General features: G+C 42.0%; 1 protein-coding gene across 10 annotated transcripts in view; it reads left to right on the forward strand.

Annotated features, from left to right (window-relative positions):
- Positions 1 to 8,063: 8,063 nt before the first annotated feature.
- Positions 8,064 to 26,923, forward strand: part of SLC39A12 (solute carrier family 39 member 12) — an 85,888-nt gene continuing 67,028 nt past the window's right edge. For 2 of the 10 annotated variants that reach the window (XM_055543944.1, XM_055543946.1), the window contains exons 1-5: positions 8,588 to 9,558; positions 9,686 to 9,776; positions 9,981 to 10,137; positions 11,453 to 11,786; positions 22,611 to 22,892. In XM_055543944.1, the coding sequence (XP_055399919.1) occupies positions 11,526 to 11,786; positions 22,611 to 22,892 (543 nt within the window). In that variant the 5' untranslated portion in view covers positions 8,588 to 9,558; positions 9,686 to 9,776; positions 9,981 to 10,137; positions 11,453 to 11,525. Of the gene's footprint in view, positions 8,259 to 8,581; positions 9,559 to 9,685; positions 9,777 to 9,980; positions 10,138 to 11,401; positions 11,787 to 22,610; positions 22,893 to 26,923 lie in introns of those variants that run through there. The other 8 variants (XM_055543941.1, XR_008701478.1, XM_055543948.1 and 5 more) reach the window with 8 other exon arrangements.

Raw genomic sequence — 26,923 nt, forward strand, 5'->3', positions numbered from 1 at the left:
AAAAAAGGGTTTTGCTGCTAAAACAAATAATTTAAAAAGGAAAGTCATTGATTTAGTCAAATCCTTTCTTTTAAAAATGATTTTTCCTCCATTGTGCAAGATGATACATTTGTTATAGAAACTTTGGAAAATATTGAAAATGGAAAAAAAATCACCTATGTTCCTACAACCAGTGGGGAGCTACAATTAATACTTTATAGTCAATACTTTTGCCACAAATATATTAGACATAGTTATGATCTAAATCACATTATACATAAGTGTTTAACAACTTTTTAATTATATAATGTGCCTAATAATTACACAAATATTAGAAATCTTTTCATGCCAAGATGAAAATCCATTGAATAATAAGCAGTGAACAATTTATTTTGTAAAATGCTCTTGAATGTCATTAGTTTATTCAACATAAATGTTGAATCATTTTTTCTTGGCAAGATTTGAGTTCACATTTTTTTTAAAGTCATCAGGTTAAAGGATATTCAAAATACAAATTTTAGCCCAAGTCACATACTTTTGACATATTTAACTATGAATACCAAAGTTTCTATCTTAAAAGCAGAATAAAATGTTCAGTAAGGATTCTACTGTTTTCCTAAAAATATTATAGAAACTGCCATGTTTTAAGTGTGTGGAGAAAAAATACATTTGATGGTTGTATACTTTATGGAATATCTTTTAATCTCAAATTACAAAGGATAAGTTCTCAATTTTAGAATCAAACAAATGAGAAGTTGAATTTTTTAAAAGACACAATTCCCAGTGGTTTGGACCAGTACTCAAGATTCTGAAGAATTATTAAATGTTAAATACATCCTTTGATTGGTAACGTCTATGGTGGCACTAGGGGTAAAGAACCCATCTGACAATGCAGAAGACGTGAGACTTGGGTTCGATCCGTGGGTCAGGAAAATCCCTTGGAGGAGGACATATCAACCCACTCCAGTATTCTTGCCTTCAGACACGACTGAAGTGACTTAGCACACATAGCTAACTCCAGGAGGACTTTGAAACCTTCAGACACAACTGAAGCGACTTAGCATACATAGCTAACTCCAGGAGGACTTTGAAACCAGTTGGAGAGTGATTAGGAGATGAAGAGAGATGTCAGAAGTTCCATTTTCCTTACCTCCTCAAAAAAGAACATGGATGCAAACCATAGCCTTTGGAATGTTAATCATCATATTCACCCACATCATTTCACACTCTTCTCCCTTTTTAAATGGAACTATAAGGAATAAATGGAGAAGGCAATGGCAACCCACTCCAGTACTCTTGCCTGGAAAATCCCATGGATGGAGGGGCCTGGTGGGCTGCAGTCCATGGGGTCGGACATGACTGAGTGACTTCACTTTCGCTTTTCACTTTCATGCATTGGAGAAGGAAATGGCAACCCACTCCAGTGTTCTTGCCTGGAGAATCCCAGGGACGGGGGAGCCTGGTGGGCTGCCGTCTATGGGGTCACACAGAGTTGGACATAACTGAAGCAACTTAGCAGCAGCAGCAGCATAGGGAATAAATAATGGAATAAATAATATTTATTAGTTTCTATTATTTTAAAATTTATTATTTATTCCATGGTTGTCCAGTGGTTAGGGCACTGTGCTTTCACTGCAGCGGGCATGGGTTCTATCTCTGGTTGGGGAACTAAGATCTTGCTTGTTGTGCAATTTGGCCAAACAAAATTAAAAAAAGAAATGAAATTACAGTTGATTTACAATATTGTGTTAGTTTCAGGCATACAGCAAAGTGATTCCACTCTTCTCCCTTTGATACCCCACCTCCTGGTATTCACACTGTTAGTATATCTCTCCTACTGAGTGTAGGTAATTCACTTCTGACCAGTTCAATATGTGGTGTCACCTGGGATTAGAATTCACTAGATTGCCAAGGACCACGTGGGCTTGAAAGGGGATTCTTCCACAGTCCAATCTTCAAAAGAAACCTCAGCCTTGGTCACCACCTGGATTGTAGCCTGATGAAACCCTAGAGTGGACGGCCCATGTGAGCCACGCCTGGACTCCCAACCCACAGAAATTGTGGGATAATCAACATGTCAACCATAGCCCAAGCTTGTGGTTCAGTGTGGTACAGAATAGATGATTCATACACCTGTTTACACAGTGATTCACTCTGAGTGACTCAGGAAGTAACTGGGAAATTAAGTGGTCACCAGGCCTCCTCATTCCAACTCTCCATTTCCATGAGCTTTCTCCATGTCTGAAAATACTGCTTTAAGCAGCACAAAAACGGTGCTTTGTGATTACCTAGAAGGGTGAGACGGAGAAGGCAATGGCACCCCACTCCAGTACTCTTGCCTGGAAAATCCCATGGATGGAGGAGCCTGGTGGGCTGCCATCTCTGGGGTCACACAGAGTCGGACATGACTGAAGCGACTTAGCAGCAACAGCAGAGGGGTGAGATGGCGGGGGTGGTGGGGAAAGGCTTAAGAGGGAGGGGATATATGTATACATAAAGCTGATTCAGGTTGTTGTACAGCAGAAACTAACAGAACATTGTAAAGCAACTATATTCCCTAAAAAATTTTTAAGGAAGCAGAAAAAGATGGCAAGATATATCATTGTTGTCTCAAGGGCTGGCAGTGTTTACATTTGGTGCAAATCAATAGAGAACTTAACAGAAAGAAGTTCACAGATAGAGGTTTCTGGATTTCAAGAACAGGCAAGAATAGGCAAGTCCAAGAATAGGCAGCCAGGGCTGCTAGGGTGGTTTGGGTGATACTTCTGAGGCCTAGGCTCTTCTTCTGTCTTCCTGCTTCAGTTGGAAGGGGGAGGCTCTTGTTCTTTTGCTCTTTGCCTCCCCCGGGGCCACAGCTGTGTCACTTCTACATCCCAGGCAGGAGGCCCCCTTTGATGCCCCCAGCGGACCACCACTCACATCATCTCAGAGCTGTGTCACCTGTCTTTTAAAGAGTCTGGAGAAGCAAGGGTTTTTAGTTGAGCACTTTGCTTTCCTGAAGAAATGAAGGCAGGAAGAATGGTTAACAGATAGACATCTAGCAACATCTGCCACTCAAAGCTTCAATCCCAAAGACAGAACCATGGAAAGATGGGATAAAAGGAGGAAGGAAATAAAAAGAGTGGAAATTAATGATGTGAAAAGCTGGCTATAATGAGGATCATCAAAGCCAAAGTGAAAGGTAAATTTTGGGGGATCGTATTATTTATTTTATATTTTTATTGGAGTATAATTGCTTTATAATGTGTTACTTTCTGCTGTACAACATGAATCAGCTATATGCATACATATATCCCCTCCTTCTTGACCCTCCCCCAACTCCTCCCATCCCACGGCTCTAGGTCATCACGGAGCACCGAGCTGAGCTCCCTGTACTGTACGGCAGCTTGCTGCTAGCTGTCTGACACACGGGAGTGTATATATGTCAATGCTACTCTCTCAGTCCGTCCCACCCTCCCCTTCTCACCCCTGTGTCCATATGTTCATTCTCTATGTCTGCATCTCTATTCCTGCCCTGCAACTAGAGTCATCTACCATTTTTCTAGGTTCCATACACATGTGTTGTTGTTTAGTCGCTAAGTCATGCCTGACTCTTTATAATGTCATGGACTACAGCCTGCCAGGCTTCTCAGACCATAGGATTTCCCAGGCAAGAATACTGGAGAGGGTCACCATTCCTTCTCCAGGGTATCTTCCCGACAGAGGGATCAAACCTGTGTCTCTTGAATTGGCAGGTGGATTCTTTACTACTGAGCCACCAGGGAATCCTCATATGTGTGTTAACGTGCGATGTTTGTTTTTCTCTTTTCAACTTCACTCTGTAAGACTTTAGTTTCAATTACATTACTACAAATGACGCAATTTCTTTCCTTTTTATGGTGGAATAATATTCCAAAATCACTGTAGATGGTGACTGCAGCCATGAAATTAAAAGACGCTTACTCCTTGGAAGAAAAGTTATGACCAACCTAGATAGCGTATTGAAAAGCAGAGACATTACTTTGCCAACAAAGGTCCGTCTAGACAAGGCTATGATTTTTCCAGTGGTCATGTATGGATGTGAGAGTTGGCCTGTGAAGAAAGCTGAGCACCGAAGAATTGGTGCTTTTAAAGTGTGGTGTTGGAGAAGATTCTTGAGAGTCCCTTGGACTGCAAGGCGATTCAACCAGTCCATTCTGAAGGAGATCAGTCCTGGGATTTCTTTGGAGGGAATGATGCTAAAGCTGAAACTCCAGTACTTTGGCCACCTCATGCGAAGAGTTGACTCATTGGAAAAGACTCTGATGCTGGGAGGGATTGGGGGCAGGAGGAGAAGGGGATGACAGAGGATGAGATGGCTGGATGGCATCACTGACTCAATGGACAGGAGTCTGAGTGAACTCTGGGAGTTGGTGATGGACAGGGAGGCCTGGCGTGCTGCGATTCATGGGGTTACAGAGTCAGACATGACTGAGCGACTGAACTGAACTGAACTGAACTGAATATTCCAAAAGGTGAATTTTTGAAATGACTTATAAAGCCATTTTTAGCAGGTCTGACACAATATAATAGTAAAAACACTGTTTCAAAACTATGCATATAACATAATCCATTTGTTATCTTGGATAGAGACACCACCCTCTTTTTTTTTTAAAGCTCTTAGACATCTTTTTTTACTAGTAGTTATACATGGTTTTCATAAGGAAAAGAAAATATTGTTTGAAAGTTGCACATAAAATACGTGTTTTTTAAAAATCATGTTTACTATTTCCAAATCAAAGATCATCTAAATGTCAACATTTAAAACAGGTGACATCTTCTAACTGTTGGAGATACAGTGATGTCACAGAATCAGGAGATGAATGAGACTCTAGTATCTACCCTGTAGATGCTGTCTTTCAATTGAACATTCAGATTTTCCTCTGAGAAAACAGTTGAAGAAGGAGTAGTGTTTATTTCAAATGCCTAGTGGGTAGACCTATTATGTATTACAGAAAACAAGAGCCTGAAGTTCTGTTTGTTTTAAAGTTTTACTTCTTTTCTGAAGAAAATTTTTTCCCTGAGAACTTTTGTGCTGAAGGAGTTTTGAGGAGAATTCAAAAATCAAAATGTAGCACATCATTATTATTTTTTTCTTTTTTAAAAAATACCTATCTGTATCACATGAACTTTTAATTTTTTTATTAAAATTAAAAAAAAAACTTTACCCAATACTATATAATGACCTATACAGGAAAAGATTATTTTATTTATGATGGACTTCTGCCTGATTCCTTTGTGTAGCCCATGATTCATTGTAAAAAGAAACCTAGACTTAACAAATAAAAATGGAATCACATTGCAATGGACAGTTGCTTGCTGGTATAAGTACCAAGTTTGAGGAATACAGGCCTGGATTTCTGGTGTCATCTACTAGCTGTGTGACCTGGGGATTTTAGAAATGTACAGTGAGAAGTTCATTAGGTTCAGGACTTCCCGGTGGGCCAGTGGTTAAGAATCTGTCTGCCAATACAGGGAACACAGTTTTGAGCCCTGATCCAGTACTCCCACATGCCACGGGGCAACTAACTGTGTGCACCCTAGAGCCCATGCTCTGCAACAAGAGAAGGGTATCACAACAAGAAGCCCGAAAACCACAACTAGAGAAAGCCCTCACAAAGCAATGATGACCCAGTGCAGCCAAAAATAAATTTTAAAAAATGAAATTAATTAGGTTCAGTTGAAATCACATGAGAAAATACATGTGAGGTTATTTAGCCCAGTGCCTAGGCATTAAAGACAATTCAAAAATGTTCATAAACTTTATTTAGTCATGACTTAGGGAGGTTAGAGTCTTGGAAAAGAGGGAAGAACACAGCATAATGGGAGGACAGGGGGGAAAGCAAGGCCCAGAAGTAGCTCAGAGTCTTAGGACCTCATCTGACTGCCAGAGATGGCCCCACACAGAGTGAACTGGAAGCTGAGGAAGAGGGACACATGCAGTCCTACCACAAGCTCAGAGTCTCCTTTCCTCAGGACATTTGCTGGAATATTCACATAATAAATCCATAAATCTGTGATGATTATGGAAGTAAATGATGATCCCCAGGGTTGAAGAGTACACAACCTACAAAACTGTGCATGGCCACCCTGAATGATACAAGATGGCTCTACACTTTATTCAGCCTCTTCTGAAGTGGCTGCCATCTTGTATTTCATACCTGGTGGGGCCCTTTAAATTCTTTCCAGGTCAAGGCATTATATTGATATGCTGCTGCTGCTAAGTCGCTTCAGTCGTGTCCGGCTCTGTGCGACCCCATAGACGGCAGCCCACCAGGCTCCTCTGTCCCTGGGATTCTCCAGGCAAGAATACTGGAGTGAGTTGCCATTTCCTTCTCCAATGCATGAAAGTGAAAAGTGAAAGTGAAGTTGCTCAGTTGTGTCCAACTCATAGCACCCCAAGGACTGTAGCCTACCAGGCTCCTCCATCCATGGGATTCTTCAGGCAAGAATACTGGAGTGGATTGCCATTGCCTTCTCCAATGAGGTAGAAGTTTGAAACTCAGATCACAGAGCACGGCAAAGAATTGGAGCTGAAGATAAGACAGATTAATGTCTTTCAGCTTCCCTTCCACCTCCTGTCTACTACATCTTCCTGCGTCAGCACAGGAGATGCAGGCTTGATCCTGGGTCAGGAAAATTTCCTGGAGAAGGAAATGGAAACACACTCTAGTATTCCTGCCTGGGAAATCCCATGGACAGAGGAGCCTCAGTTCAGTTCAGTTCAGTTCAGTCACTAAGTCGTGTCTGACTCTCTGCGACCCCATGGACTGCAGCACGCCAGGCCTCCCTGTCCACCACCAACTCCCAGAGTTTACTCAAACTCATGCCCATTGAGTCAGTGATGCCACCCAACCATCTTATCCTCTATCGTCCTCTTCTCCTCCCACCTTCAATCTTTCCCAGCATCAGGGTCTTTTCAAATAAGTCAGCTCTTCACATCAGATAGCCAAAGTATTGGCATTTCAGCTTCAACATCAGTACTTCCAATAAATATTTAGGACGGATTTTCTTTAGGATGGACTGGTTGAATCTCCCTGAGTCCAAGGGACTCTTAAGAGTCTTCTCCAACACCACAGTTCAAAAGCATCAATTCTTCGGCACTCAGCTTTCTTTATGGTCCAACTCTCACATCCATACATGACTACTGGAAAAACCATAGCCTTGACTAGACGGACCTTTGTTGACAAAGTGATAGCTCTGCTTTTTATTTATTTTTATTTATTTATTTTTTCTTTTTTCTTTTTATTTTATTTTTTTTAATTTTATTTTATTTTTAAACTTTACATAATTGTATTAGTTTTGCCAAATATCAAAATGAATCTGCCACAGGTATACATGCTGCCTAGGTTGGTCATAACTTTTCTTCCAAGGAATAAGCGTCTTTTAATTTCATGGCCGCCGTCATCATCTGCAGTGATTTTGGAGCCCAGAAAAATAAAGTCTGCCACTGTTTCCACTGTTTCTCCATCTATTTGCCATGAAGTGATGGGACCAGATGCCATGATCTTAGTTTTTCTGGATGTTGAGTTTTAAGCCAAATTTTTCACTCTCCTCTTTCACTTTCATCAAGAAGTTCTGTAGTTCTTCTTCACTTTCTGCCATAAGGGTGGTGTCATCTGCATATCTGAGGTTATTGATATTTCTCCAAGCAATCTTGATTCCAGTTTGTGCTTCATCCAGCCCAGCATTTCTCATGATGTACTCTGCTTATAAGTTAAATAAGCATGGTGACAATATACAGCTTTGGCGTACTCCTTTTCCTAGGAAAAGGAATACAGAGGAGCCCAGTAGGCAACAATCCATGGGACTGCAAAAGAGTTGGACAGGACTTAGTGACTAAACAACAACTTATCAGGAGATACTGCAGCAGATGAAACTATTTCCAAATTAGTAAATCCTTGTTAATCCTTGTAAATATCAACCAGGAGTCAATGAGCTCCTTCTTTGTACATAAAGGGGGTTAATTTACACTTGAAACTCATTATCCCCAGAGGTTGGTTTGGATTGCAAATATAACCATGCTTAAGCAAGGTTGATTTCAGGGTTGTTGGGGAAGCAGGCAGGTTGGGGATGAAGAGTTAACAGCTATAACCCAGATCAGATGAAGAAAGCGACACCTCACTGTTCAGCCAAGTGCTTCCTCCTTCTTCCTTGGGATCTGCCTGCCTTCCAGCCTTCCTCCAAGGCTTCTCCTTGCCCCTCCTAATGGCTGTCTCTCTTTGAGACAGGAAGAGAAATCTGGTCGGTGGCTGACTTAGGTATGACTCCGAGGGGAGACCAAGCCTCCAGGCAAATGATACAGACTGTGTCCTGAGGGAAAAGTTCACTTAGTTGAGAGCCTCTTAGCTCCTGGGTGGCCTGGTTGAGGTGCTGGATCAGCTGAGACTAGTAATGGGTGTTTGAGAATTCCTGCAGGAGGTAACTTGCTAGGGCTCTAAGAGGGGCGGATCCCTAGCCACAGGGCATCTGAGACTAGGAAACACAGGACTTCAGGCCAGATATCCATCTGGAAATCCGGAGAAAGATCTCAAAGTTCCAGCAGAGGGCGCTCTCCCAGGACCACTTCATAGCCAATCAAGATGCAGCTCTGCTCTAACCTGGAAAATTATACGGAGGGACTTGGGCGAGGAGGGCCGATCTGGGAACCTGATGATTGGAAGTGGGCCAGGAAGCAAGGGCTTAATTCCAGAAATAAGGCAGAGCTGAAGTTCTGAAAAGCAGCAGGTGACAAGAGGACTGGATAATTCGCTCAGTAGACTTTGGGCTACTTAGTTACCAGCTCACCGGGTCCCTGAGACTGAGATGGGACAGAGCCTACAAATGATGCTCAGGTGGTTCTAGCTGCTGGGTGGGCAGCAGATCGGGAGCAGGAGCTTGCGGGGAACTTTGCCCAAGGTGCCTTCTCTGGTCCTGAGTCCATTTCCTGTTCTGCATCCACCTCCACGGCTGGAAGGTCTTGACCACCTCCTCACTCCTCTGTTGGACGCATGGTTTTGGACTCTTACTTCAAGAACATCTTCCCACAGATGTCGAGAGATACAGGCCACGGCCCTTCCCCTGACAGTTTAGATAAATCTTGAGTGTTCCCTAATGTGTGGGTCAAGAGCAGCCGGGCGGTTTCTGGAAGCGCTGGCCGTCCGTATTTCTAACAGGCTTACCAGCATTGTCCTAGGATCATTTCACTCTTGTTTCCAATCTTCATACCCGATGAACATTTGAGAAGAAGTATCTTACCTTCTTTGTTTTTTGCCTTGGTCTCCCTCCCCAACCACTACCTCAGAACCCAACTCAGAAATCCCTCTCCTTTTCCTGCGCTTTTCAGATTCATTTTGTGTCTCTGGAGCCTCTGTACTGTTTCCATGCCCACTGAAATCTTGGGTGTTTAACTTGTCTTACCGCCTATAAAATTTACCACATTTGTTCTTTCAGTCATTTATTCCCTAATAAGTTAGCGAGAGCTCGTTTCACAGCACCGGAGGGCATGATGTAATTACTTATAACACAGAATCTGAGATCAGAATATACACAGCTAATTAAAGTTTCCCACTTAAGTCCCAGGTAAGAATTTCCTCTAGCAAATGCTTTTTTTTTTTTTTTTCAAATAGACTTAAGAACGCCTGAAATTGTTTAAAATCCTGTACCTTATAAAATAAAGCTCTGATGAGCCTTTTTTTTTTTTTAACAGATCTTTGGTTTGAGTGTGGATAAAGCAGTTATCACAAAATCATCTGAGAAATAAAAGAAATCTTGATTTAACATGAAAACCTTTCCATTCTGTAAGTGAACTCGTTTGACCTAAATCTATCCTTTAAAGGGCAAGTGGCTGTAAGAAATTCTAAGGTTGTTCTCAGAATTCTAAGACAATTGGTAAATATTGATATAAAAAGTCGGGTTCATTAGTGACACCGATTTGATTTTCCTGAAAATCGGCCAGACGGAAAGTTCTCACTTTTATCCACCTTCATTGTTACTCTCCATAGCAACTGAAAACTTTTCTGGGCTGAAATAATCCTCTCTAGCTCCCAGCGCACAGTCAAGGAATTTTAAAAACAGAGGACTTCGTAACCACGAAATACCCTCCAAGATTTAAAAGGCCACAGAGCTCCAGATAAATAATCATTTATCTTTCTTCTGAAGGTAAGCACTGGGTTTAGAAATGTTTGTATCATCCTCTGTCATTTTTTAAATGCTAACATAAGAATCTTAAACTTGCTCTCTCTTTTTAAACCATAAAAGTAATCCTAGTATTTTTGTTACTACCCCACAGCCATTTTAGCTCATCTCTGGGCCAAGATCTGCCATGAGATGCTGTTAACATTTTGCATTCCTTAAGCAATCGGTTGAAGAGATTAATATTTTTTTTCCAGAAAGCTGATTGGCTCTAAAGTTGTCCTTTTCACTTCTGTAGTGAGCCCCAAATATGTGGATTTATCATGCTTCATGTGGACTTGAAACTCTCTTGTTTTTCTAAGATAGTTCGTACTTTTAATCAGCTGAAAACTAACCAGTATTTTCTGGACATTACTGTTTTCGTCCTTTCCTTTTTGAAAATCTTCTAACTCAATGTGATATCTGTAATGTATTCAAATTTATTTTCTGTTTACTTTTATTGACTTACTTCACTAATGGGGCCCATAAATCAATGGGTTAAAATGAGGATGTTTCCTGTTGGAGCTGTGGAGAGATAAATAAGGAGTTTGGGATTAACATGTATACACTACTGTACATACAATAGGTAAACAACAAGAATTCCTACTGTATAGCACAGGAAACTATAGTCAATATCTTATAATAACCTAAGAGACAAGAATCTGAAAAAAAATATATATATATATGTATAACTGAATCACTTTCCTGTACACCTGAAACTAATACAGCATTGTAAATCAACTATACCTCAACTTAAAAATGGAGAGTGTTTCCTGCTCTTTTTTAAAAATTGAAGTATAGTTGCTATACAATGTTGTGTTAGTTTCTGCTTTACAACAAAGTGAATCAGCTATAAGTATAGATATATTCCCTTCCCTCTTGAGCCTCCTTCCCTCACCCCGCTTCCCCATCCCACCCATCTAGGTCATCAGAGAGCACTGAGCTGAGCTCTGTGTGCTATATAGCAGCTTCCCACTAGTCATCATTTTATACATCTGGGTTTTATGACTTGTAGCACCTTTAGGATAGACAGTGAAATGTGTTCTCCCTATCTTTTGACTCTATGTCTAGTTCCCAGAGAGGCAATATAACTCACTTCTTGGCTGTTGTACAGTTTGAAAGTTTAAACCCACCATAGTTTCCTGCCAGCTGGGGTTATGAACAACCTACAGATCCCCTGTTGTTTAGAAACAGCTTGTCATTGCCAATCTACTTAGCACCCAGTTAATGAATCTTTTCAAACCTCTTGCAGGCACAATAATTAAAGCCTTCATTTCCCCCCTTTCCACTGACATTCCTCCAGCTACAAGTTGACACCGTGAACACCAACCCATCCTCCTCCATCAGAGCAGACTCGGGGTAGAGGAAGAGTGGAGATGTGCTTCTGGACAAAGCCTTCTGTATCCTGGGTGTCCTTGTTCCTTCTACTCAGCCTTGATCCCTCGACTGAGACAGAAAAACCCTCAACTCAGGACAGCAGCAGTACTTGGAGTCCAGGGCAACTGACGGAAGTTCTACAGGTTCTCTCTGCTGATGACCCCCGTCCCCTGAACCACTCAAGAAGCCTCATCAAAACATTGCTGGAGAAAACTGGGTGCCCTCGGAGGACAGACGGAAGGCAAGGAGACTGCAATCTGGTTAGTGTGATAGAATGGGATCAGGGACTGAGTGTGTTCACAAGAGCCATGCATTTCACAGTCACTTACTTCAGGAAAGCAAAATCAGACGCAAACCTTCCAATATCTGAGTGACCAATGCATTACGGTATAATAACTCCCATATGCCAGATCATACAGTAGTCTGCATATGGCATTTAAAGACATGGAGAACTTGTTTATATTAAAATGATAATAAGCCTTCTATAAGCCTTGCTACAACCCTTCTGCAGGCTTAGAAGTATGTATTTGCAAGTATGCACTTTTAGTTCCCTCTTCTTTCTGACTTACTAATCCTTTTTATTGCAGTGACCTTGAGTGTGATTGGTTAGATAGATGCTGCTTGTTTTCTGAGGCAAATAATACCATCTACTATTTGTCTAACATTGAATTTTTAAGTACTTTCTCCTAAATATCAGTAGGTGTGTTTTAATATTTTGTATCATGGGGAATTGATGAATTGGATGATTGTCTTCTTTAAAATGGGGAATCTGAGCTGGGGAAGAGAAGTGCTATCAGGGGGGCTGAAATGAGATCCAGGGTCCCAGAGGCCCATTTTCCAGCCATTTCCTAGTCTATTAAGTGACTCTCAAACCCTGGCTATCCATCAGCATCACCTGGCCAGGCTTCACAAAATACTCAGAATACTTGAAACTTCCTTCTCCAGACATCAAGATTTCACTTGCCCAGGAATTTTTTAAAAAAAATCTCTGCAAGGCACTTTAATGTAAAATCAGAATTAATGTAAAAACCAACACTTAATGTAAAATCAGAATGTCTCCAATGGGGGAAAGGGAGTTTGACAAGAGCATCCCCAGCAGTAAGAGCCTATGTTTTTAAAATGACCGCAGGGATTTCCCTGGTGGTCCAGTAGCTAAGAATCCGAGTTCCCAATGCAGGGGGCCTGGGTTTGATCCCTGGTCAGGGAAGTAGATCCCATATGCCTCAACTCTTTGCTGCAACTAAAGATCCTGCATGCCACAACTATAGAACCAGCACAGCCAAATAAATAAAACATTTTTTTTTTTAAATGACTGCAAACAACAACAACAAAAAGCAGACCAAAGCATTCTCAGCATCCCTTTCCTGACTGATTAGATTTTTTTGAGAATGACCTCACAAATAAGTAAGTAAATAAATGAAGACATGACTAAATAAAAGAAGCGAAATAATTTCCCCCCAGAATAAGTTTTGGCAGATTTTCTCAATCACGCTTAGTTCTGAGGGAAACATTTCCTGGCCAAGTGTTTTGTTTTTTGTTTTTCATGACAGAAGGGTCTGGCTAACAGAATTTTTCTCTGCTCTGTGCAAACAATAAATAATTCAATAATTAGTAAAACTCCCAAGGGTTCCCAGAGAAAACATGTGTTGTGAGAGGCAGCTCATCTGTGATGACATTAATTTATATATATAGCAACAGAAGACTTCCCACCGGAAATAACTAGGAGTCATATCTTATTAATGTCCTCTGAGAATTTGCTTCAGAGAAATGTTCTCCTCTAACGACATGAAGTGCCTTATTAAGGCTGGTCCAGTATTAGTTTAGCAGGGTAAGGGGAGGATGTCAACAGGCAAGATTGTTCTCCATTTTTGGAGGGGTGGGGGTGGAATAGGTTGTTTGTACATTTTTGTTTTGTTTTGTTTTCTGTGATATTAACAAGTGTTTGGCCAATTTAGCTTCTGTTTGAATTAATTCTTATTCCTAGGAAGTGAAACACTGTAACACATTTACTCTCCTGCTGCTGCTGTTTCTTTTTCTAAGAGATTAAAGTTGGGAAAAAAAAAAAAAAAAGGCAAATCTCAGCTTCACCTCCTCAGAAGGATCTAGTTTACCCAAACACCCATGATCTAAGCAAAGAGTCCATGAAATCTGTGTTCATTCACACACACAAAAAACAAACTCCCTGATTTCACAAATACCCACATTCTGTGCAAACCACAAATCTTCACCTTGTTGTTGAATTCTTTTTTTTTTTTTTTTTTGTCTTTTTAGGGACTTTATCCATTGAGAGGGGGCCTATCCGAAGAGAGGGCAAGGGGATGAGATCATGTCCTTAAAAAAGAGATCAGAATGTATCTTGAATGTGTGGGGAGGAAATAAGTTCCCAATTTTATTTCAGATCTAGGTAAAAACTGAATTTTTAAAAAACGGATCTGAAGTTTTAGAGAGTGCTGTGTTTTAAAATAAATCCATTCAAGCTGCTGTCTTTGAAAAATAGACACTCTTGCCTGATTGTGGCTCTTTTTTTTTCTTTTAGTGAGACGCATGAGAAGAGGGTTTTAATACATTTAACGAGGGATTCAGTTCAGTTCCGTTAAGTTCAGTCGCTCAGTCCTGTCCAACTTTTTGCGATCCCATGAATTAATTACAGGATGCTTGGGCCTGGTGCACCAGGATGTTGGCAATTTGATCTCTGGTTCCTCTGCTTTTTCTAAAACCAGCTTGAACATCTGGAAGTTCACGGTTCACGTATTGCTGAAGCTTGCCTTGGAGAATTCTGAACATTACTTTACTAGAGTGTGAGATGAGTGCAATTGTGTGGTAGTTTGAGCACTCTTTGGCATTGCCTTTCTTTGGGATTCAGTTCAGTTCAGTCGTTGAGTCATGTCTGACCCTGCGACCCCATGAATCGCAGCACGCCAGGCCTCTCTGTTCATCACCAACTCCCAGAGTTCACTCAGACTCACGTCCATCGAGTCAGTGATGCCATCCAACCATCTCATCCTCTGTCATCCCCTTCTCCTCCTGCCCCCAATCCCTCCCAGCATCAGAGTCTTTTCCAATGAGTCAACTCTTCGCATGAGGTGGCCAAAGTACTGGAGTTTCAACTTTAGCATCATTCCTTCCAAAGAAATCCCAGGGCTGATCTCCTTCAGAATGGACTGGTTGGATCGCCTTGCAGTCCAAGGGACTCTCAAGGGTCTTCTCCAACACCACAGTTCAAAAGCATCAATTCTTTGGCGCTTAGCTTTCTTCACAGTCCAACTCTCACGTTCATACATGACCACTGGGAAAACCATAGCCTTGACTAGATGGACCTTTGTTGGCAAAGTAATGTCTCTGCTTTTGAATATGCTATCTAGGTTGGTCATAACTTTTCTTCCAAGGAGTAAGCGTCTTTTAATTTCATGGCTACAGTCACCATCTGCCGTGATTTTGGAACCCCAAAAAATAAAGTCTGACACTGTTTCCACTGTTTCCCCATCTATTTCCCATGAAGTGATGGGACCAGATGCCATGATCTTGGTTTTCCAAATGTTGAGCTTTAAGCCAACTTTTTCGGTCTCCACTTTCACTTTCATCAAGAGGCTTTTGACTTTCTCTTCACTTTCTGCCATAAGGGTGGTGTCATCTGCATATCTGAGGTGATTGATATTTCTCCCGGAAATCTTGATTCCCGATTGTGCTTCTTCCAGCCCAGAATTTCTCATGATGTACTCTGCATATAAGTTAAATAAGCAGGGTGACAATATACAGCCTTGATGTACTCCTTTTCCTATTTGGAACCAGTCTGTTGTTCCATGTTCCATGTCCAGTTCTAACTGTTGCTTCCTGACCTGCATACAGGTTTCTCAAGAGGCCAGTCAGGTGGTCTGGTATTCCCATCTCTTTCAGAATTTTCCACAGTTTATTGTGATCCACACAGTCAAAGGCTTTGGCATAGTCAATAAAGCAGAAATAGATGTTTTTCTGGAACTCTCTTGCTTTTTCCATGATCCAGCGGATGTTGGCAATTTGATCTCTGGTTCCTCTGCCTTTTCTAAAACCAGATTGAACATCAGGAAGTTCACGGTTCATGGATTGCTGAAGCCTGGCTTGGAGAATTTTAAGCATTACTTTACTAGCGTGTGAGATGAGTGCAATTGTGCGGTAGTTTGAGCATTCTTTGGCATTGCCTTTCTTTGGGATTGGAATGAAAACTGACCTTTTCCAGTCCTGTGGCCACTGCTGAGTTTTCCAAACTTGCTGGCATATTGAGTGCAGCACTTTCACAGCATCATCTTTCAGGATTTGAAATAGCTTAACTGGAATTCCGTCACCTCCACTAGCTTTGTTCATAGTGATGCTTTCTAAGGCCCACTTGACTTCACATTCCAGGATGTCTGGCTCTAGGTGAGTGATCACACCATCATGATTATCTGGGTCATGAAGATCTTTTTTGTACAGTTCTTCTGTGTATTCTTGCCACCTCTTCTTAATATCTTCTGCTTCTATTCAGTTCAGTTCAGCTGCTCAGTTGTGTCCGACTCTTTGTGACCCCATGAACTGCAACACGCCAGGCCTCCCTGTCCATCACCAACTCCCGGAGTTCACTCAGACTCCCGTCCATCGAGTCAGTGATGCCATCCAGCCGTCTCATCCTCTGTCATCCCCTTCTCCTCCTGCCCCCAATCCCTCCCAGCATCAGAGTCTTTTCCAATGAGTCTACTCTTTGCATGAGGTGGCCAAAGTACTGGAGTTTCAGCTTTAGCATCATTCCTTCCAAAGAAATCCCAGGGCTGATCTCCTTCAGAATGGATTGGTTGAATCTCCTTGCAGTCCAAGGGATTCTCAAGAGTCTTCTCCAACACCACAGTTCAAAAGCATCAATTCTTCAGTGCTCAACTTTCTTCACAGTCCAACTCTCACATCCATACATGACCACTGGAAAAACCAAAAGAAAAACTGCTTCTGTTAGGTCCATACAATTTCTGTCCTTTATCGAGCCCATCTTTGCATGAAATGTTCCCTTGGTATCTCTGACTTTCTTGAAGAGATCTCTAGTCTTTCCCATTCTGTTGTTTTCCTCTATTTCTTTGCATTGATCGCTGAGGAAGGCTTTCTTATCTCTTCTTGCTATTCTTTGGAACTCTGCATTCAGATGCTTATATCTTTCCTTTTCTCCTTTGCCTTTTGCTTCTCTTCTTTTGACAGCTATTTGTAAGGCCTCCCCAGACAGCCATTTTGCTTTTTTGCATTTCTTTTCCATGGGATGGTCTTGATCCCTGTCTCCTGTACAATGTCATGAACCTCCATCCATAGTTTATCAGGCACTCTATCTATCAGATCTAGTCCCTTAGATCTATCAGATCTAATCCCTTCTTTTGGATTGCTGCCGCTGCTAGGTCTCTTCAGTCGTGTCTGACTCTGTGCGATGCCATAGACAGCAGCCCACTAGGCTCCTCTGTCCCTGGGATTCTCCAGGCAAGAATACTGGAGTGGGTTGCCATACTCCAAGAGAATGGATTGCACTTAGGTAATGATGAGAACCATGACCCTGCTTGGGTTTCAGGCATGGTAAAGGGAAAAGAATCTGGTTTGAAGTCAACATTAGGAGCATACCCTTTGTTCTGGTACCTTCTAACTGTTGAGTCACCGAGGTGCTGATTCCCTCCCCTGGGGGCTGCTGGTGAGATCACATGTCCATCTGTGAATGTATTTAGGAACTCAAACTCTCTTCTTCCACACGTATTCACAGAAATGTCCAGTACCAACCCTGTTTTGGTATATTAGAGCTGCGTTTGTGAAGGACCATCAGACTGGAAAAATCAGACTTTTCCTCAGCATACCCTTCCTGCCTGCCCCTCAGCCTCACCTCAGCTGTCCCAGAGGTTTGGGGTTTTTAACCAAGATCTCCAGGTGATTCTCAGACACATTCAAAGAGAATTGATGCTTTAAACTCCTGCATTTAATTCCCTCCCTGTCCCCGATTTCTCAGAACTACCATGGGGTAAAGTGTGAAAAGGATCAAACTTTATCTTGTTTATGGAGCAAGTTTATCTGAACTCTTCTCAGTTAAGACTTTTCTTTCTGTCACTCAGAAATGCCACTAAATCTAGTACAGACCCACAAAAACCTAGTGCCCACCATCAGCTGACATCATTCCAGATCTTTCTTTGAAAGGAAAAGGAAGAAATATAATTTCCCTCTTATGTTTTACAGTCAACTGTTAGCACCCCCCGCCTCCCTTCTAAGCAGACCTTATAAAAATCTAAGAACTTAAAGAAGGCAGTAGATTTACCCATAATTCCAAGTCAAATTCTCAATGTCTTTTGGTTTAAAATCCTGCAGGTTCTGACAACTGCTTCATTAGCGTAAAAAAAAATATTTCATACAGCTCTTTGTCATTGAGGCTGGAGCCTGAAATACACAGGCATTACACGAAAAGCTGGATTAAGCAGCTGGGAGAAGGCAATTTGATTTGGCTCCAGGGTGTCACAGAAAATTTCTACCAAATATCTGAGTAGTCCATTTAACTGAGTAGAAAATGCTTCTCACATTTTGAGTAGTCTTTTTACCAAAGTTTATTTCCTTATAAAGTTGAAAAACTAATTCTTAGAATCTGTGGGGGTTTTTTTTTCCCCCATCTTAAACCTTATGCCTCCACCTGACAAGATTAGAAGGAAATCAGTGGATTATTTCTGAGTGAGTCCATTCTTTTTTAACAAAGAATCAGTTCACTGGAGTCAGAGCCTGGGACAGATCCAATGCCCATGGGGTGCCACTATTTGCAGACTTTTACTAAACATCTCCTCTCAAACCACAACCAAAGCACTTCTGAAAACTGTAACAACAAAAACAAATCTAGTGGTGATGAGCTGAAAATTCCAGTCGCCCACCAACCTCTAGAGGCCTTCTGTGACATCCGTGCCCAGAAGAGAATCCATATTTTCTTATGTTACCCCTTCTAATTCTCCCTGCAGTGTTCTTTCCTCAAGCCACAGCCTTCTGTATTAAGGTAATTTGTCTAAGATTCAAATATCAGAGCACAAAGTTTTCAGCCCATGGCCCTTTGATTCACCATTAAGTTTCATTTCAGCTGGCCTTAAAAAACTAAAACTAAAGCAGGGAGTAGGCAAACCTCCGGTCGTTCAAGATGACCAAACTCTCTAATCAGACAAATGAAATGCTTCCACAACTTTTTAAAAGCTTTTCAAAGTGAGAAACTGATTTACCTTGCAAGTTGTAAGCATTTTACAAACTAATTCTGGCATGACCATCTGCATAAATACAGATCTTACCCTCTTTTTAAAATATTTTATTTATTCGTTTATTTTTGGCTATGCTGGGCTTTTGTTGCTGTACACAGGCTTTCTCTAGTTGCAGCGAGGTGGGGGATACTCTATAGTGGTGCAAGAGCTTCTTACTGCAGTGACTTCTCTTGTTTTGGAACACAGGCTTTAGATGCGTGGGCTTCAATAGCTGAGGCGCGTGGACTCAGTAGTTAACGCACGTGGGCTTAGCTATCCCATGGCATGTGGGATCTTAGTTCCCTGACCAGGGATCAAACTGGTGTCCCCTGCATTGCAAGGTGGATTCTTAACCACTTGACTACCAGGAAAGCCCAGATCTTACCCTCTTCTCCACTACCTTGTGCCACACCCCTCCTCCCCACCTGTAGAAAGGTCCACAGCAAAAGCATGGAGAAGGAACCACGAGTGGACCAAGATCTCAGGCAGCTTGGATGGGATGAAGAGTGGCCATAGACACTGCTGTGTGCAACCAGCACACAGCCATACCTGGGCCACAGAAATGTGGTTTGGTGGCCTCACGGAGGTTCTATGTGTTCTTGACACTCTTCTTCCCATCTATCCAGGGCTATCAAGCAACCTCCTAATTGACCCAATTTTACTGGGTAAGGGGCTGCACAGTAAATATGTAGGTGATCCACAGCTGGTTTCCATGACACAAAACAAAGGAATGAGAATATGGAGTCTGTGAATGGCAGAGCAGGAATTAAGACTGGGCAGCCACTATCAACTGTGTGGCTTTAAGTACATTACTCACCCTCTCTTAAACTTGGCTTACACATATACTAAGGGTATTCTTCCTCATAGAAGGAAAAATTTCGGAGAAGGCAGTGGCAACCCTCTCCAGGACTCTTGCCTGGAAAATCCCATGGATGGAGGAGCCTGGTAGGCTGCAGTCCATGGGGTCGCTAAGAGACACGACTGAGTGACTTCACTTTCACTTTTCACGTTCACGCATTGAGAAGGAAATGGCAACCCACTCCAGGGTTCTTGCCTGGAGAATCCCAGGGACGGGAGAGCCTGGTGGGCTGCCGTCTATGGGGTTGCACAGAGTCGGAGATGACTCTTCCTGTAGAAGGAAAAATTTAGTTCATACTTAATTCTGTGCATATTTAAATCTTTGCATACTGCATATAAATATACCTATTAACTCATTATACATTAAATAATTGGTCAATTAGCATTCTGAATGCTGTCTATTGTGCAGAAATATTTGGTGGATAATGATATAAACTGGGCACATTTTGTTTTTCCATTTAAAATGATGCAATGTTTCCCCCCTTTGAAAAATTGATTATCCAACACCTTTTCCAGAAACCAGGAGACTTATACACTGAGGAATGACTCATTATGGAAGGTGCTTAGCCCTGTCTCGGACACATGGCTTCCAGTAAATGGTAGCCGTATGACCAATAGTTTTACCGATATTCTAGTTTCAGGAGGTTATTTGGTCCAAAGAAGGATTCATCTGACTTACCTCCCTGGGTCCTGGTGTCAGCTCCATACAATAGCTACTGACCCATGGACTTTTCTCTAGGGCTGATTAGGGAACAGAAAAGGGCTGGTGTGGTTTTGGTGGTTTGTTTAACCTTGACATTCAGAGTTGGTCTCATTGAGAAGCCTGCGCCTGTTTGCTGAGTTCTTGGCCCCTCGCAGTTGAGTGGGGAGAGCTTGGAATCTGCCTGGCTTGTGAAGAATGTGATTAATGCTTTGCTTTACAGATGGATGACATGTTTCTTTCTGACTCAGATGGTATTTTCCAGATGTTACCCAGTGGGACGCACAGCAGACATGGAATTAGATCCCCTGAAACTTCCACCTCAGAGAACAGATTCAAAGATGTTAGAGTAGATTATCCCACAGTGGGACAGCTCCCCTGGGGCTCAAGATAGGTATTACTTAATGCCTTCACTCTGAGGCTGGTGCCATGTCATGGACTGCTTCTTGGATCCTGGGAGTGTTCCCAGAAGCTCCTCGAGTGTCTTTGAAGAAAGACAGTTCTTGTCTTGCTTGGAAAGCTTCTCTTCCACAACCTATGTGTCTTTCTTTTTCCCACTGTCTCAACACATTTCTCCAAACACCTTCCTCTGTCAAGTAAACTTCTTGATTAGACAAGCCAGGCATCTGTCTGTGGCTTGTGAAACAAAGCATGGTGGAAACATTTTTAGTAATTCTCAAAGCACCAATCTCTCTGTTAGCAGCAGGGTGCAGTGACTGAATCTCAGAAGGGTACTGACATCAGCTGTCTTAGGTGGGATAAGGGAGAAGCAGATGGTACCCACTAGGTGGCACTAGTGGTAAGGAACCCAGCTGCCAATACAGAAGACGTAAGAGACGTGAGTTCAATCCCTGGGTCCGAAAGATTCCCCTGGAGGATGAAACGGCAACCCACTCCAGTATTCTTGTCCGAAAAATCCCATGGACAGAGGAGCCTGGCAGGCTACAGTCCAAAGAGTCACAGGGTCAGACACGACTGAGCGACTGAGCACACATATTCCATTTTCATTCTTCTTAAGTGTCATCATGGTGCTAGAGACTGAGGATAGAGCTATGCACAAAGCAGACAAAATCCAGCCTTAGTGGCCCAGTTGTCATCAAGAGGAAATAGAAAATAAACAAGCAGACAAATTAATCTTAGAAGTCTAGTTCCATGAAAAAATGAAAAAAAACAAAAATGTGAATGGTAGAGCTGCCATTAGCTGCCTCAGCCTGTTAGGCCCTTAATATATGGCTCATCCCAACTGAGATATACTGGTCAGCGTAAACCACACAGCAGATTTCAAAGATTTAGTGTGACAAAAAGAATGTCAACTAGCACATTGATACCTTTTAGAATTCTGATTGTGTGTTGAAATGATCATATCTTGCATATATGTGTATCTTGCAATAAAATGTATTATTCACATTAATTTCATTTATTTCTTTTATGGTTTAAAAGATGGCTACTTGGGCCTTCCCTGGTGGTCCAGTAGTTAAAAATCTACCCTCCAATATAGGGAACTAAGATCCCACATGCCATGGGGCAACTAAGCCTGTGTACCCCAAGTAGAGAAGCCCATGTGCCACAACTGCTGAGTCCACATGCTGTAGAGCCTGTCCATGCTCCAGAGCTGGAGAAACCCCCACGCACTGCCATGAAGACCCAGCACAGCCAAAACAAAACAAAACGTGTGGTTACCAGAAAATTTAAAGTGTGCCTAGCACTTGTAGCTTGCATTGTATTTCTATTGAATGGCACTGTGCTAGAGAGCACAGGGCAGGGATGGGGACTTCCAACTTTGGACAGGGTATCTGGGAAGGCATCCCGGAGGAGCTGGCCCTTGAAGCTGAGACCCAAGAAATCAAGTGGGATAGAGCCTGGTGGAACTGACAGAAAGTCACAGAAGCCGAAGTGAAGTGAGAGCAGTTGAGAGAGGATAAGATGAGGTTGGCTAGATAGGGTAGGTAGAAGCCAGACTGAGGAGAAAATTGTAAGGACTTGAATTTCATTCTAAATGCAATGGGGCATCACTTTAAGAGCCAGAGTCAGCTGGTTTTAATCAAGGCAGCAAATTGACAGCTTGTGTTACCATAGTTGAAGACAGAAAGACTGCATTTAGGAAATAAGGACTTCCTGGGAGAGCTTCCTTATATAAAAGTTCAACCCTGACTGTCTTACTTGAATTAGGCTATTGAGGCTGCCCACTTTTCCTTCCTATTCATAAAATAATAAGCATCAGAGACTCTGTGGTGGTTAATGTTCTGGGACTATTTGTCAAGCTTTCTGTTTATTTTTATTTATTAATTTTTGCACAGTGCTTTGAACCGGATGCCCTGTTACTAATAGCTGGAGGAGATTTCGAGGATCAGCTCAAAGAGGAAGTGATTCAGCGAGTTTCTCTTCTCCTCCTCTATTACATCATTCATCAGGAAGAGATTTGTTCTTCTAAGCTCAACATGAGTAATAAGGAGTATACATTTTACCTGCACAGCCTTCTCAGCCTCAGGCAGGATGAAGACTCCTATTTCCTTTCACAGAATGAGACAGAAGATATTCTGGCTTTCACCAGGCAGTACTTTGACACTTCCAGAAACCAGGTAAGAAAGTCAGAATTGTTAACTAGCTCTGCTGCTAAGATACAGTCTCAGAGCATGACTTTTTGTCACTAATATATTTGTAAGATGCTCAAAAACTTCTTAGAGAGGCAAGTAGTTGTGGTTTTTAGTGATGGGATGTTGTAACATAATTTAAAATTCTGAGTCTGAAGGGGGGAATGTAACAATTAATCAGTTGTCAGATGAGTTTTAGCCAGAAGCTGGGTGGAAGGGTGGGCAGACAGGCCAAGTAACAAGGCAGCTCTATTCTGAGTCCCCCTGAGCACTAGAGTGAATGTGATTCATGACTTTTGATCAGTCTCCAAGGACTGAACTCTAGCAGTGATTGCAGTGTGTCTATTTGCCTTGCCTTCTGGTGAGAGAAAGAGAAGGTAGTAAGAGTTGGGAAGGGATGAATTTATTATTAGTTACTTCCCAGAGGATGCAGCTTGCAAAAAGCCTTATTCATGACAGTCAGCACAGACATTATCTCTTTTGTGGCTTTTGATTGGTGCTGCATATATTCAGCGGTCCCAAGTCTCTTCTCTTACAGCTCCCACTCTTAGGAAACAAGCATCTTGTTGCCTCATTACTATTCCAGTAAAAGCTGACCTTTCAGTTACCTTTTTGCTTTCTGCTTTGTGGTGGAAAGTTTAAGCTGATAACATTCTCTGAACATGAACTCTTTTAAGCCATATTTTCTTAAAGAATTAATTAAGGAGCCACCAGCACATTTTGAAGAGTGTGGCAGGATGTGTTTTTTTTTTCTGCTTGAATTATTAATTGACATGTATCTCAGTCCATCTGGGCTGATATAATATAAACTGGGTGGCTTACAAACAACAGAAATTTATTCTCACACTTCTGGAGACTGGAAAGTGGAAGATCAAAGTGCTGGGTAGAATTGGTATCATCTCTGATGAGAGGCTACTTTTTGGTTCACAGAAAGTCATCTTTTCTTTGTGTCCTCACATGGTAGCAGGAGCAAGGGAGACCTGTGGGGTGTTATATAAGGGCACTAATTCCATTCATGAGGGTTCCACCCTCATGATCTAATCACCTCCCCAAAGCTTCACTTCCTAAAACCATCACCGTGGAGGTTAGGATTTCATTTGAATTTTGGGCGAGACACAAACATTCTCTCTGTGGCAACATATATTGATAAATTTAAATTCTTCACCTCAATTCTGGTTTCTAGGAGTTCAAAGGTATCTGTGCAATCATGCTGCAACTTAATGCCAGAAAACATACCCTCCAATTTGCTGTAAATAGGCTTAATTTCTCTCATATTTGGCAGAACAAATGGAAAGACAGTTTACTAAGAACTTTGTAGATGTCATTTCAGTAACTCAAAATCACATGAATCTCAAAACTTTGGCTATATTTTTTTCTATTTCCAATTGAGAAAATGTGGTTCTTTTATAGAATTCAATTTTCTATTTAAATAAGGAGGTGTCCCTACAGAGAATTTCCTCAGTGCAACATCTATCTATATAATACAAGATCAGTTCAAATTAGCCACTGGGATTTTAGCCTCCTGTGTGTTACTGTCTTTTGATCTATATTAAATGCAAATGGAAAGCCAGCATTTAAAGGCAGATGGAGTGTATATATTTAATGCAGACTTCTGGTTATGCAATGCATGCTGCAAATACCTGAGTTTCTGAGTGTGTGTGTATGAGATTAAACATTCCTGTAACAGAATAAACTACTTCAAAATTATATGTATATCTACTTTATTCTTATATTCAGTCAAGAAGAATTGAGCTACTTATGAATCATAACCCTGTGCTGAACCTTGGAACTATCTCATGGAGGAAATCATTGTCTCCAGATCCTGGGTCCTGTGGCCCATGCACTTGGACTTGGGTTCCTCTAGGATGTCAGTCAGTCTGGACTTTGCAGAAAGCCTCTTGGCACCTCACTGCAGGCTGCTGCTCTCTGACTAGAGGATATATAAGGTCACAGAAGGTTCTGGCAATCCAGGCCCAAAATGACTAGCAGGTCTTGGTTTGCATAGGATTCAATCTCCTTAAGTCACACCACTAACAGCAGCTCCAGCTGAGCCTTCACCAGCTCATTAAGAGAGACAACCTTACTCCATCATACCCTGTTTTAGCCACCTTCCCTAATGGTCCAGAGTCTAAACATCCCTTTAGTCCTTCCTTCTCTTCCTACTCGGTTTCATCTTCCTGACTCAGTGTCTGAATGTACCCACCTCTCTCCGTTCTTTCTGCTCTTGCTGTTTCCATGGTAAATGTACCTGGTCTTCCACTAACCCTACTTCTTATATGGAGCATGAATATTTGTGACCACATCCTAAGGACTTCAGGGATGGAAACAAGCTTTAGAATCTTCCTTTGTCCTCAGTGGCACTTGGAGATGATTACTATTTTACAGCTTCCATGAAAAACCCACCCCACCTCTATGCTGTACACACTCTCTGCTATTTTAACTTGTTATTGTCATTCATGAGTCTTCTGGCTACTTCTCCAAATTTGTTTAAAGTTTGATAACTGCCTCTCAGCCTTCCATGCTGCTCCCCACCATAGCTATGAATAGGCTCTTGCCAAACTCACCAATTACAGACTTTAAAAAAACCCGACAGGCTATTGAATACAGTTCTCTAAACCAGCAGTCCCCGACTTTTTGGCATCAGGGACTGGTTTTGTGGAAGACAATTTTTCCATGGATGGAGGTGGGAGATGTTTCCAGTGTTGTTCACTGCTCACCTCTTCACGTGTAGCCCAGTTCCTAACAGACCATGAACCCCTACCTGTTTGTGGCCTGGGCTTAGGGGACCCCCGCCCTAAACCATAATGGAAAAGAATATGAAAAAGTGTGTGTGTGTGTGTGTGTGTGTGTATAACTAAGTCACTTTGCTGTACAGCATAAATTAAACAATTAAACACAATAGTGTAAATTAACTATGTACTTCAGTAAATAAATCTTATCAGCACTTTTCCCCCATTGTCCTGCATCACAAGGCAGCATTGACATAGTAAACCTCCCCTTAGTTCCTCATTTGATGAACATACTTCCTCCTTCTCACACTCCTGTACATGGTATTTCTAAACCATTTATGTCCTGCTCTGTGCTCTCACTTTTGAAGTCAAGTCCCATCTCCAGGAAGCTCTCTTTCTCTCATTGATTTCTTTCTTTCTTTTTTTTTTTCGCATGTACCACGCAGCATGCAGCCAATGCAGGAGACATAAGAGATGTGGTTTTGATCCCTGGGTTGGGAAGATCCCCTGGAGAAGGAAATGGCAACCCACTCTAGTATTCTTGCCTGGAGAATCCCATGGACAGAGGAGCCTGGCACACTATAGTCTATGAGGTCTGTCTGTATGAGTGGATGGCTCAAAAGAAAAATCTGGACTGGTATGCAGCAGAATTGAAGGTCATCAGTGTTTGGGAGTGCTTGGCATTGTGAGTGCATCTCAAGTAACAAGAATATAGTGAGGAGAGGGAAAACCAAAGTTGAGCCATGAGGGGCACCATGGCAAAGAGTTGGACACGACTGAGAGACTAACACAATATGGCACGTAGGATTTTAGTTCCCTGACTAGAGATTGAACCTGTGTCCCCTGCATTCAAAAGTGAAGTCTTAACTACGGGACCACTGGGGAAATCCTGTCACTCATTGATTTCTGTCATCCCCCATTTCATGTTTTTTTCTCCCATTTCCATCACACCCATCTCTTGGTTTTCTTCTCACTTGTCCAGCTATTCCTTTGAAGGATGAATGTGACCTGCCATCCCTTAAGCTGGGCTTCCCTTGTAGCTCAGCTGGTAAAGAATCTGCCTGCAATGCGGGAGACCAGGGTTTGATAACTGGGTTGGGAAGATCCCCTCAAGAAGGGAAAGGCTACCCACTCCAGTATTCTGGTCTGGAGAATTCCATGGACTGTATAGTCCATGGGGTCACAAAGAATCAGACACGACTGAGTGACTTTCACTCACTTCACTCACACAATGCCAAGCACTCCCAAACACTGATGACCTTCAGTTCTGCTGCATACCAGTCCAGATCT

Source organism: Bubalus kerabau, chromosome 13, assembly GCF_029407905.1.
Source record: "Bubalus kerabau isolate K-KA32 ecotype Philippines breed swamp buffalo chromosome 13, PCC_UOA_SB_1v2, whole genome shotgun sequence".
Lineage (NCBI taxonomy): Eukaryota > Metazoa > Chordata > Mammalia > Artiodactyla > Bovidae > Bubalus > Bubalus kerabau.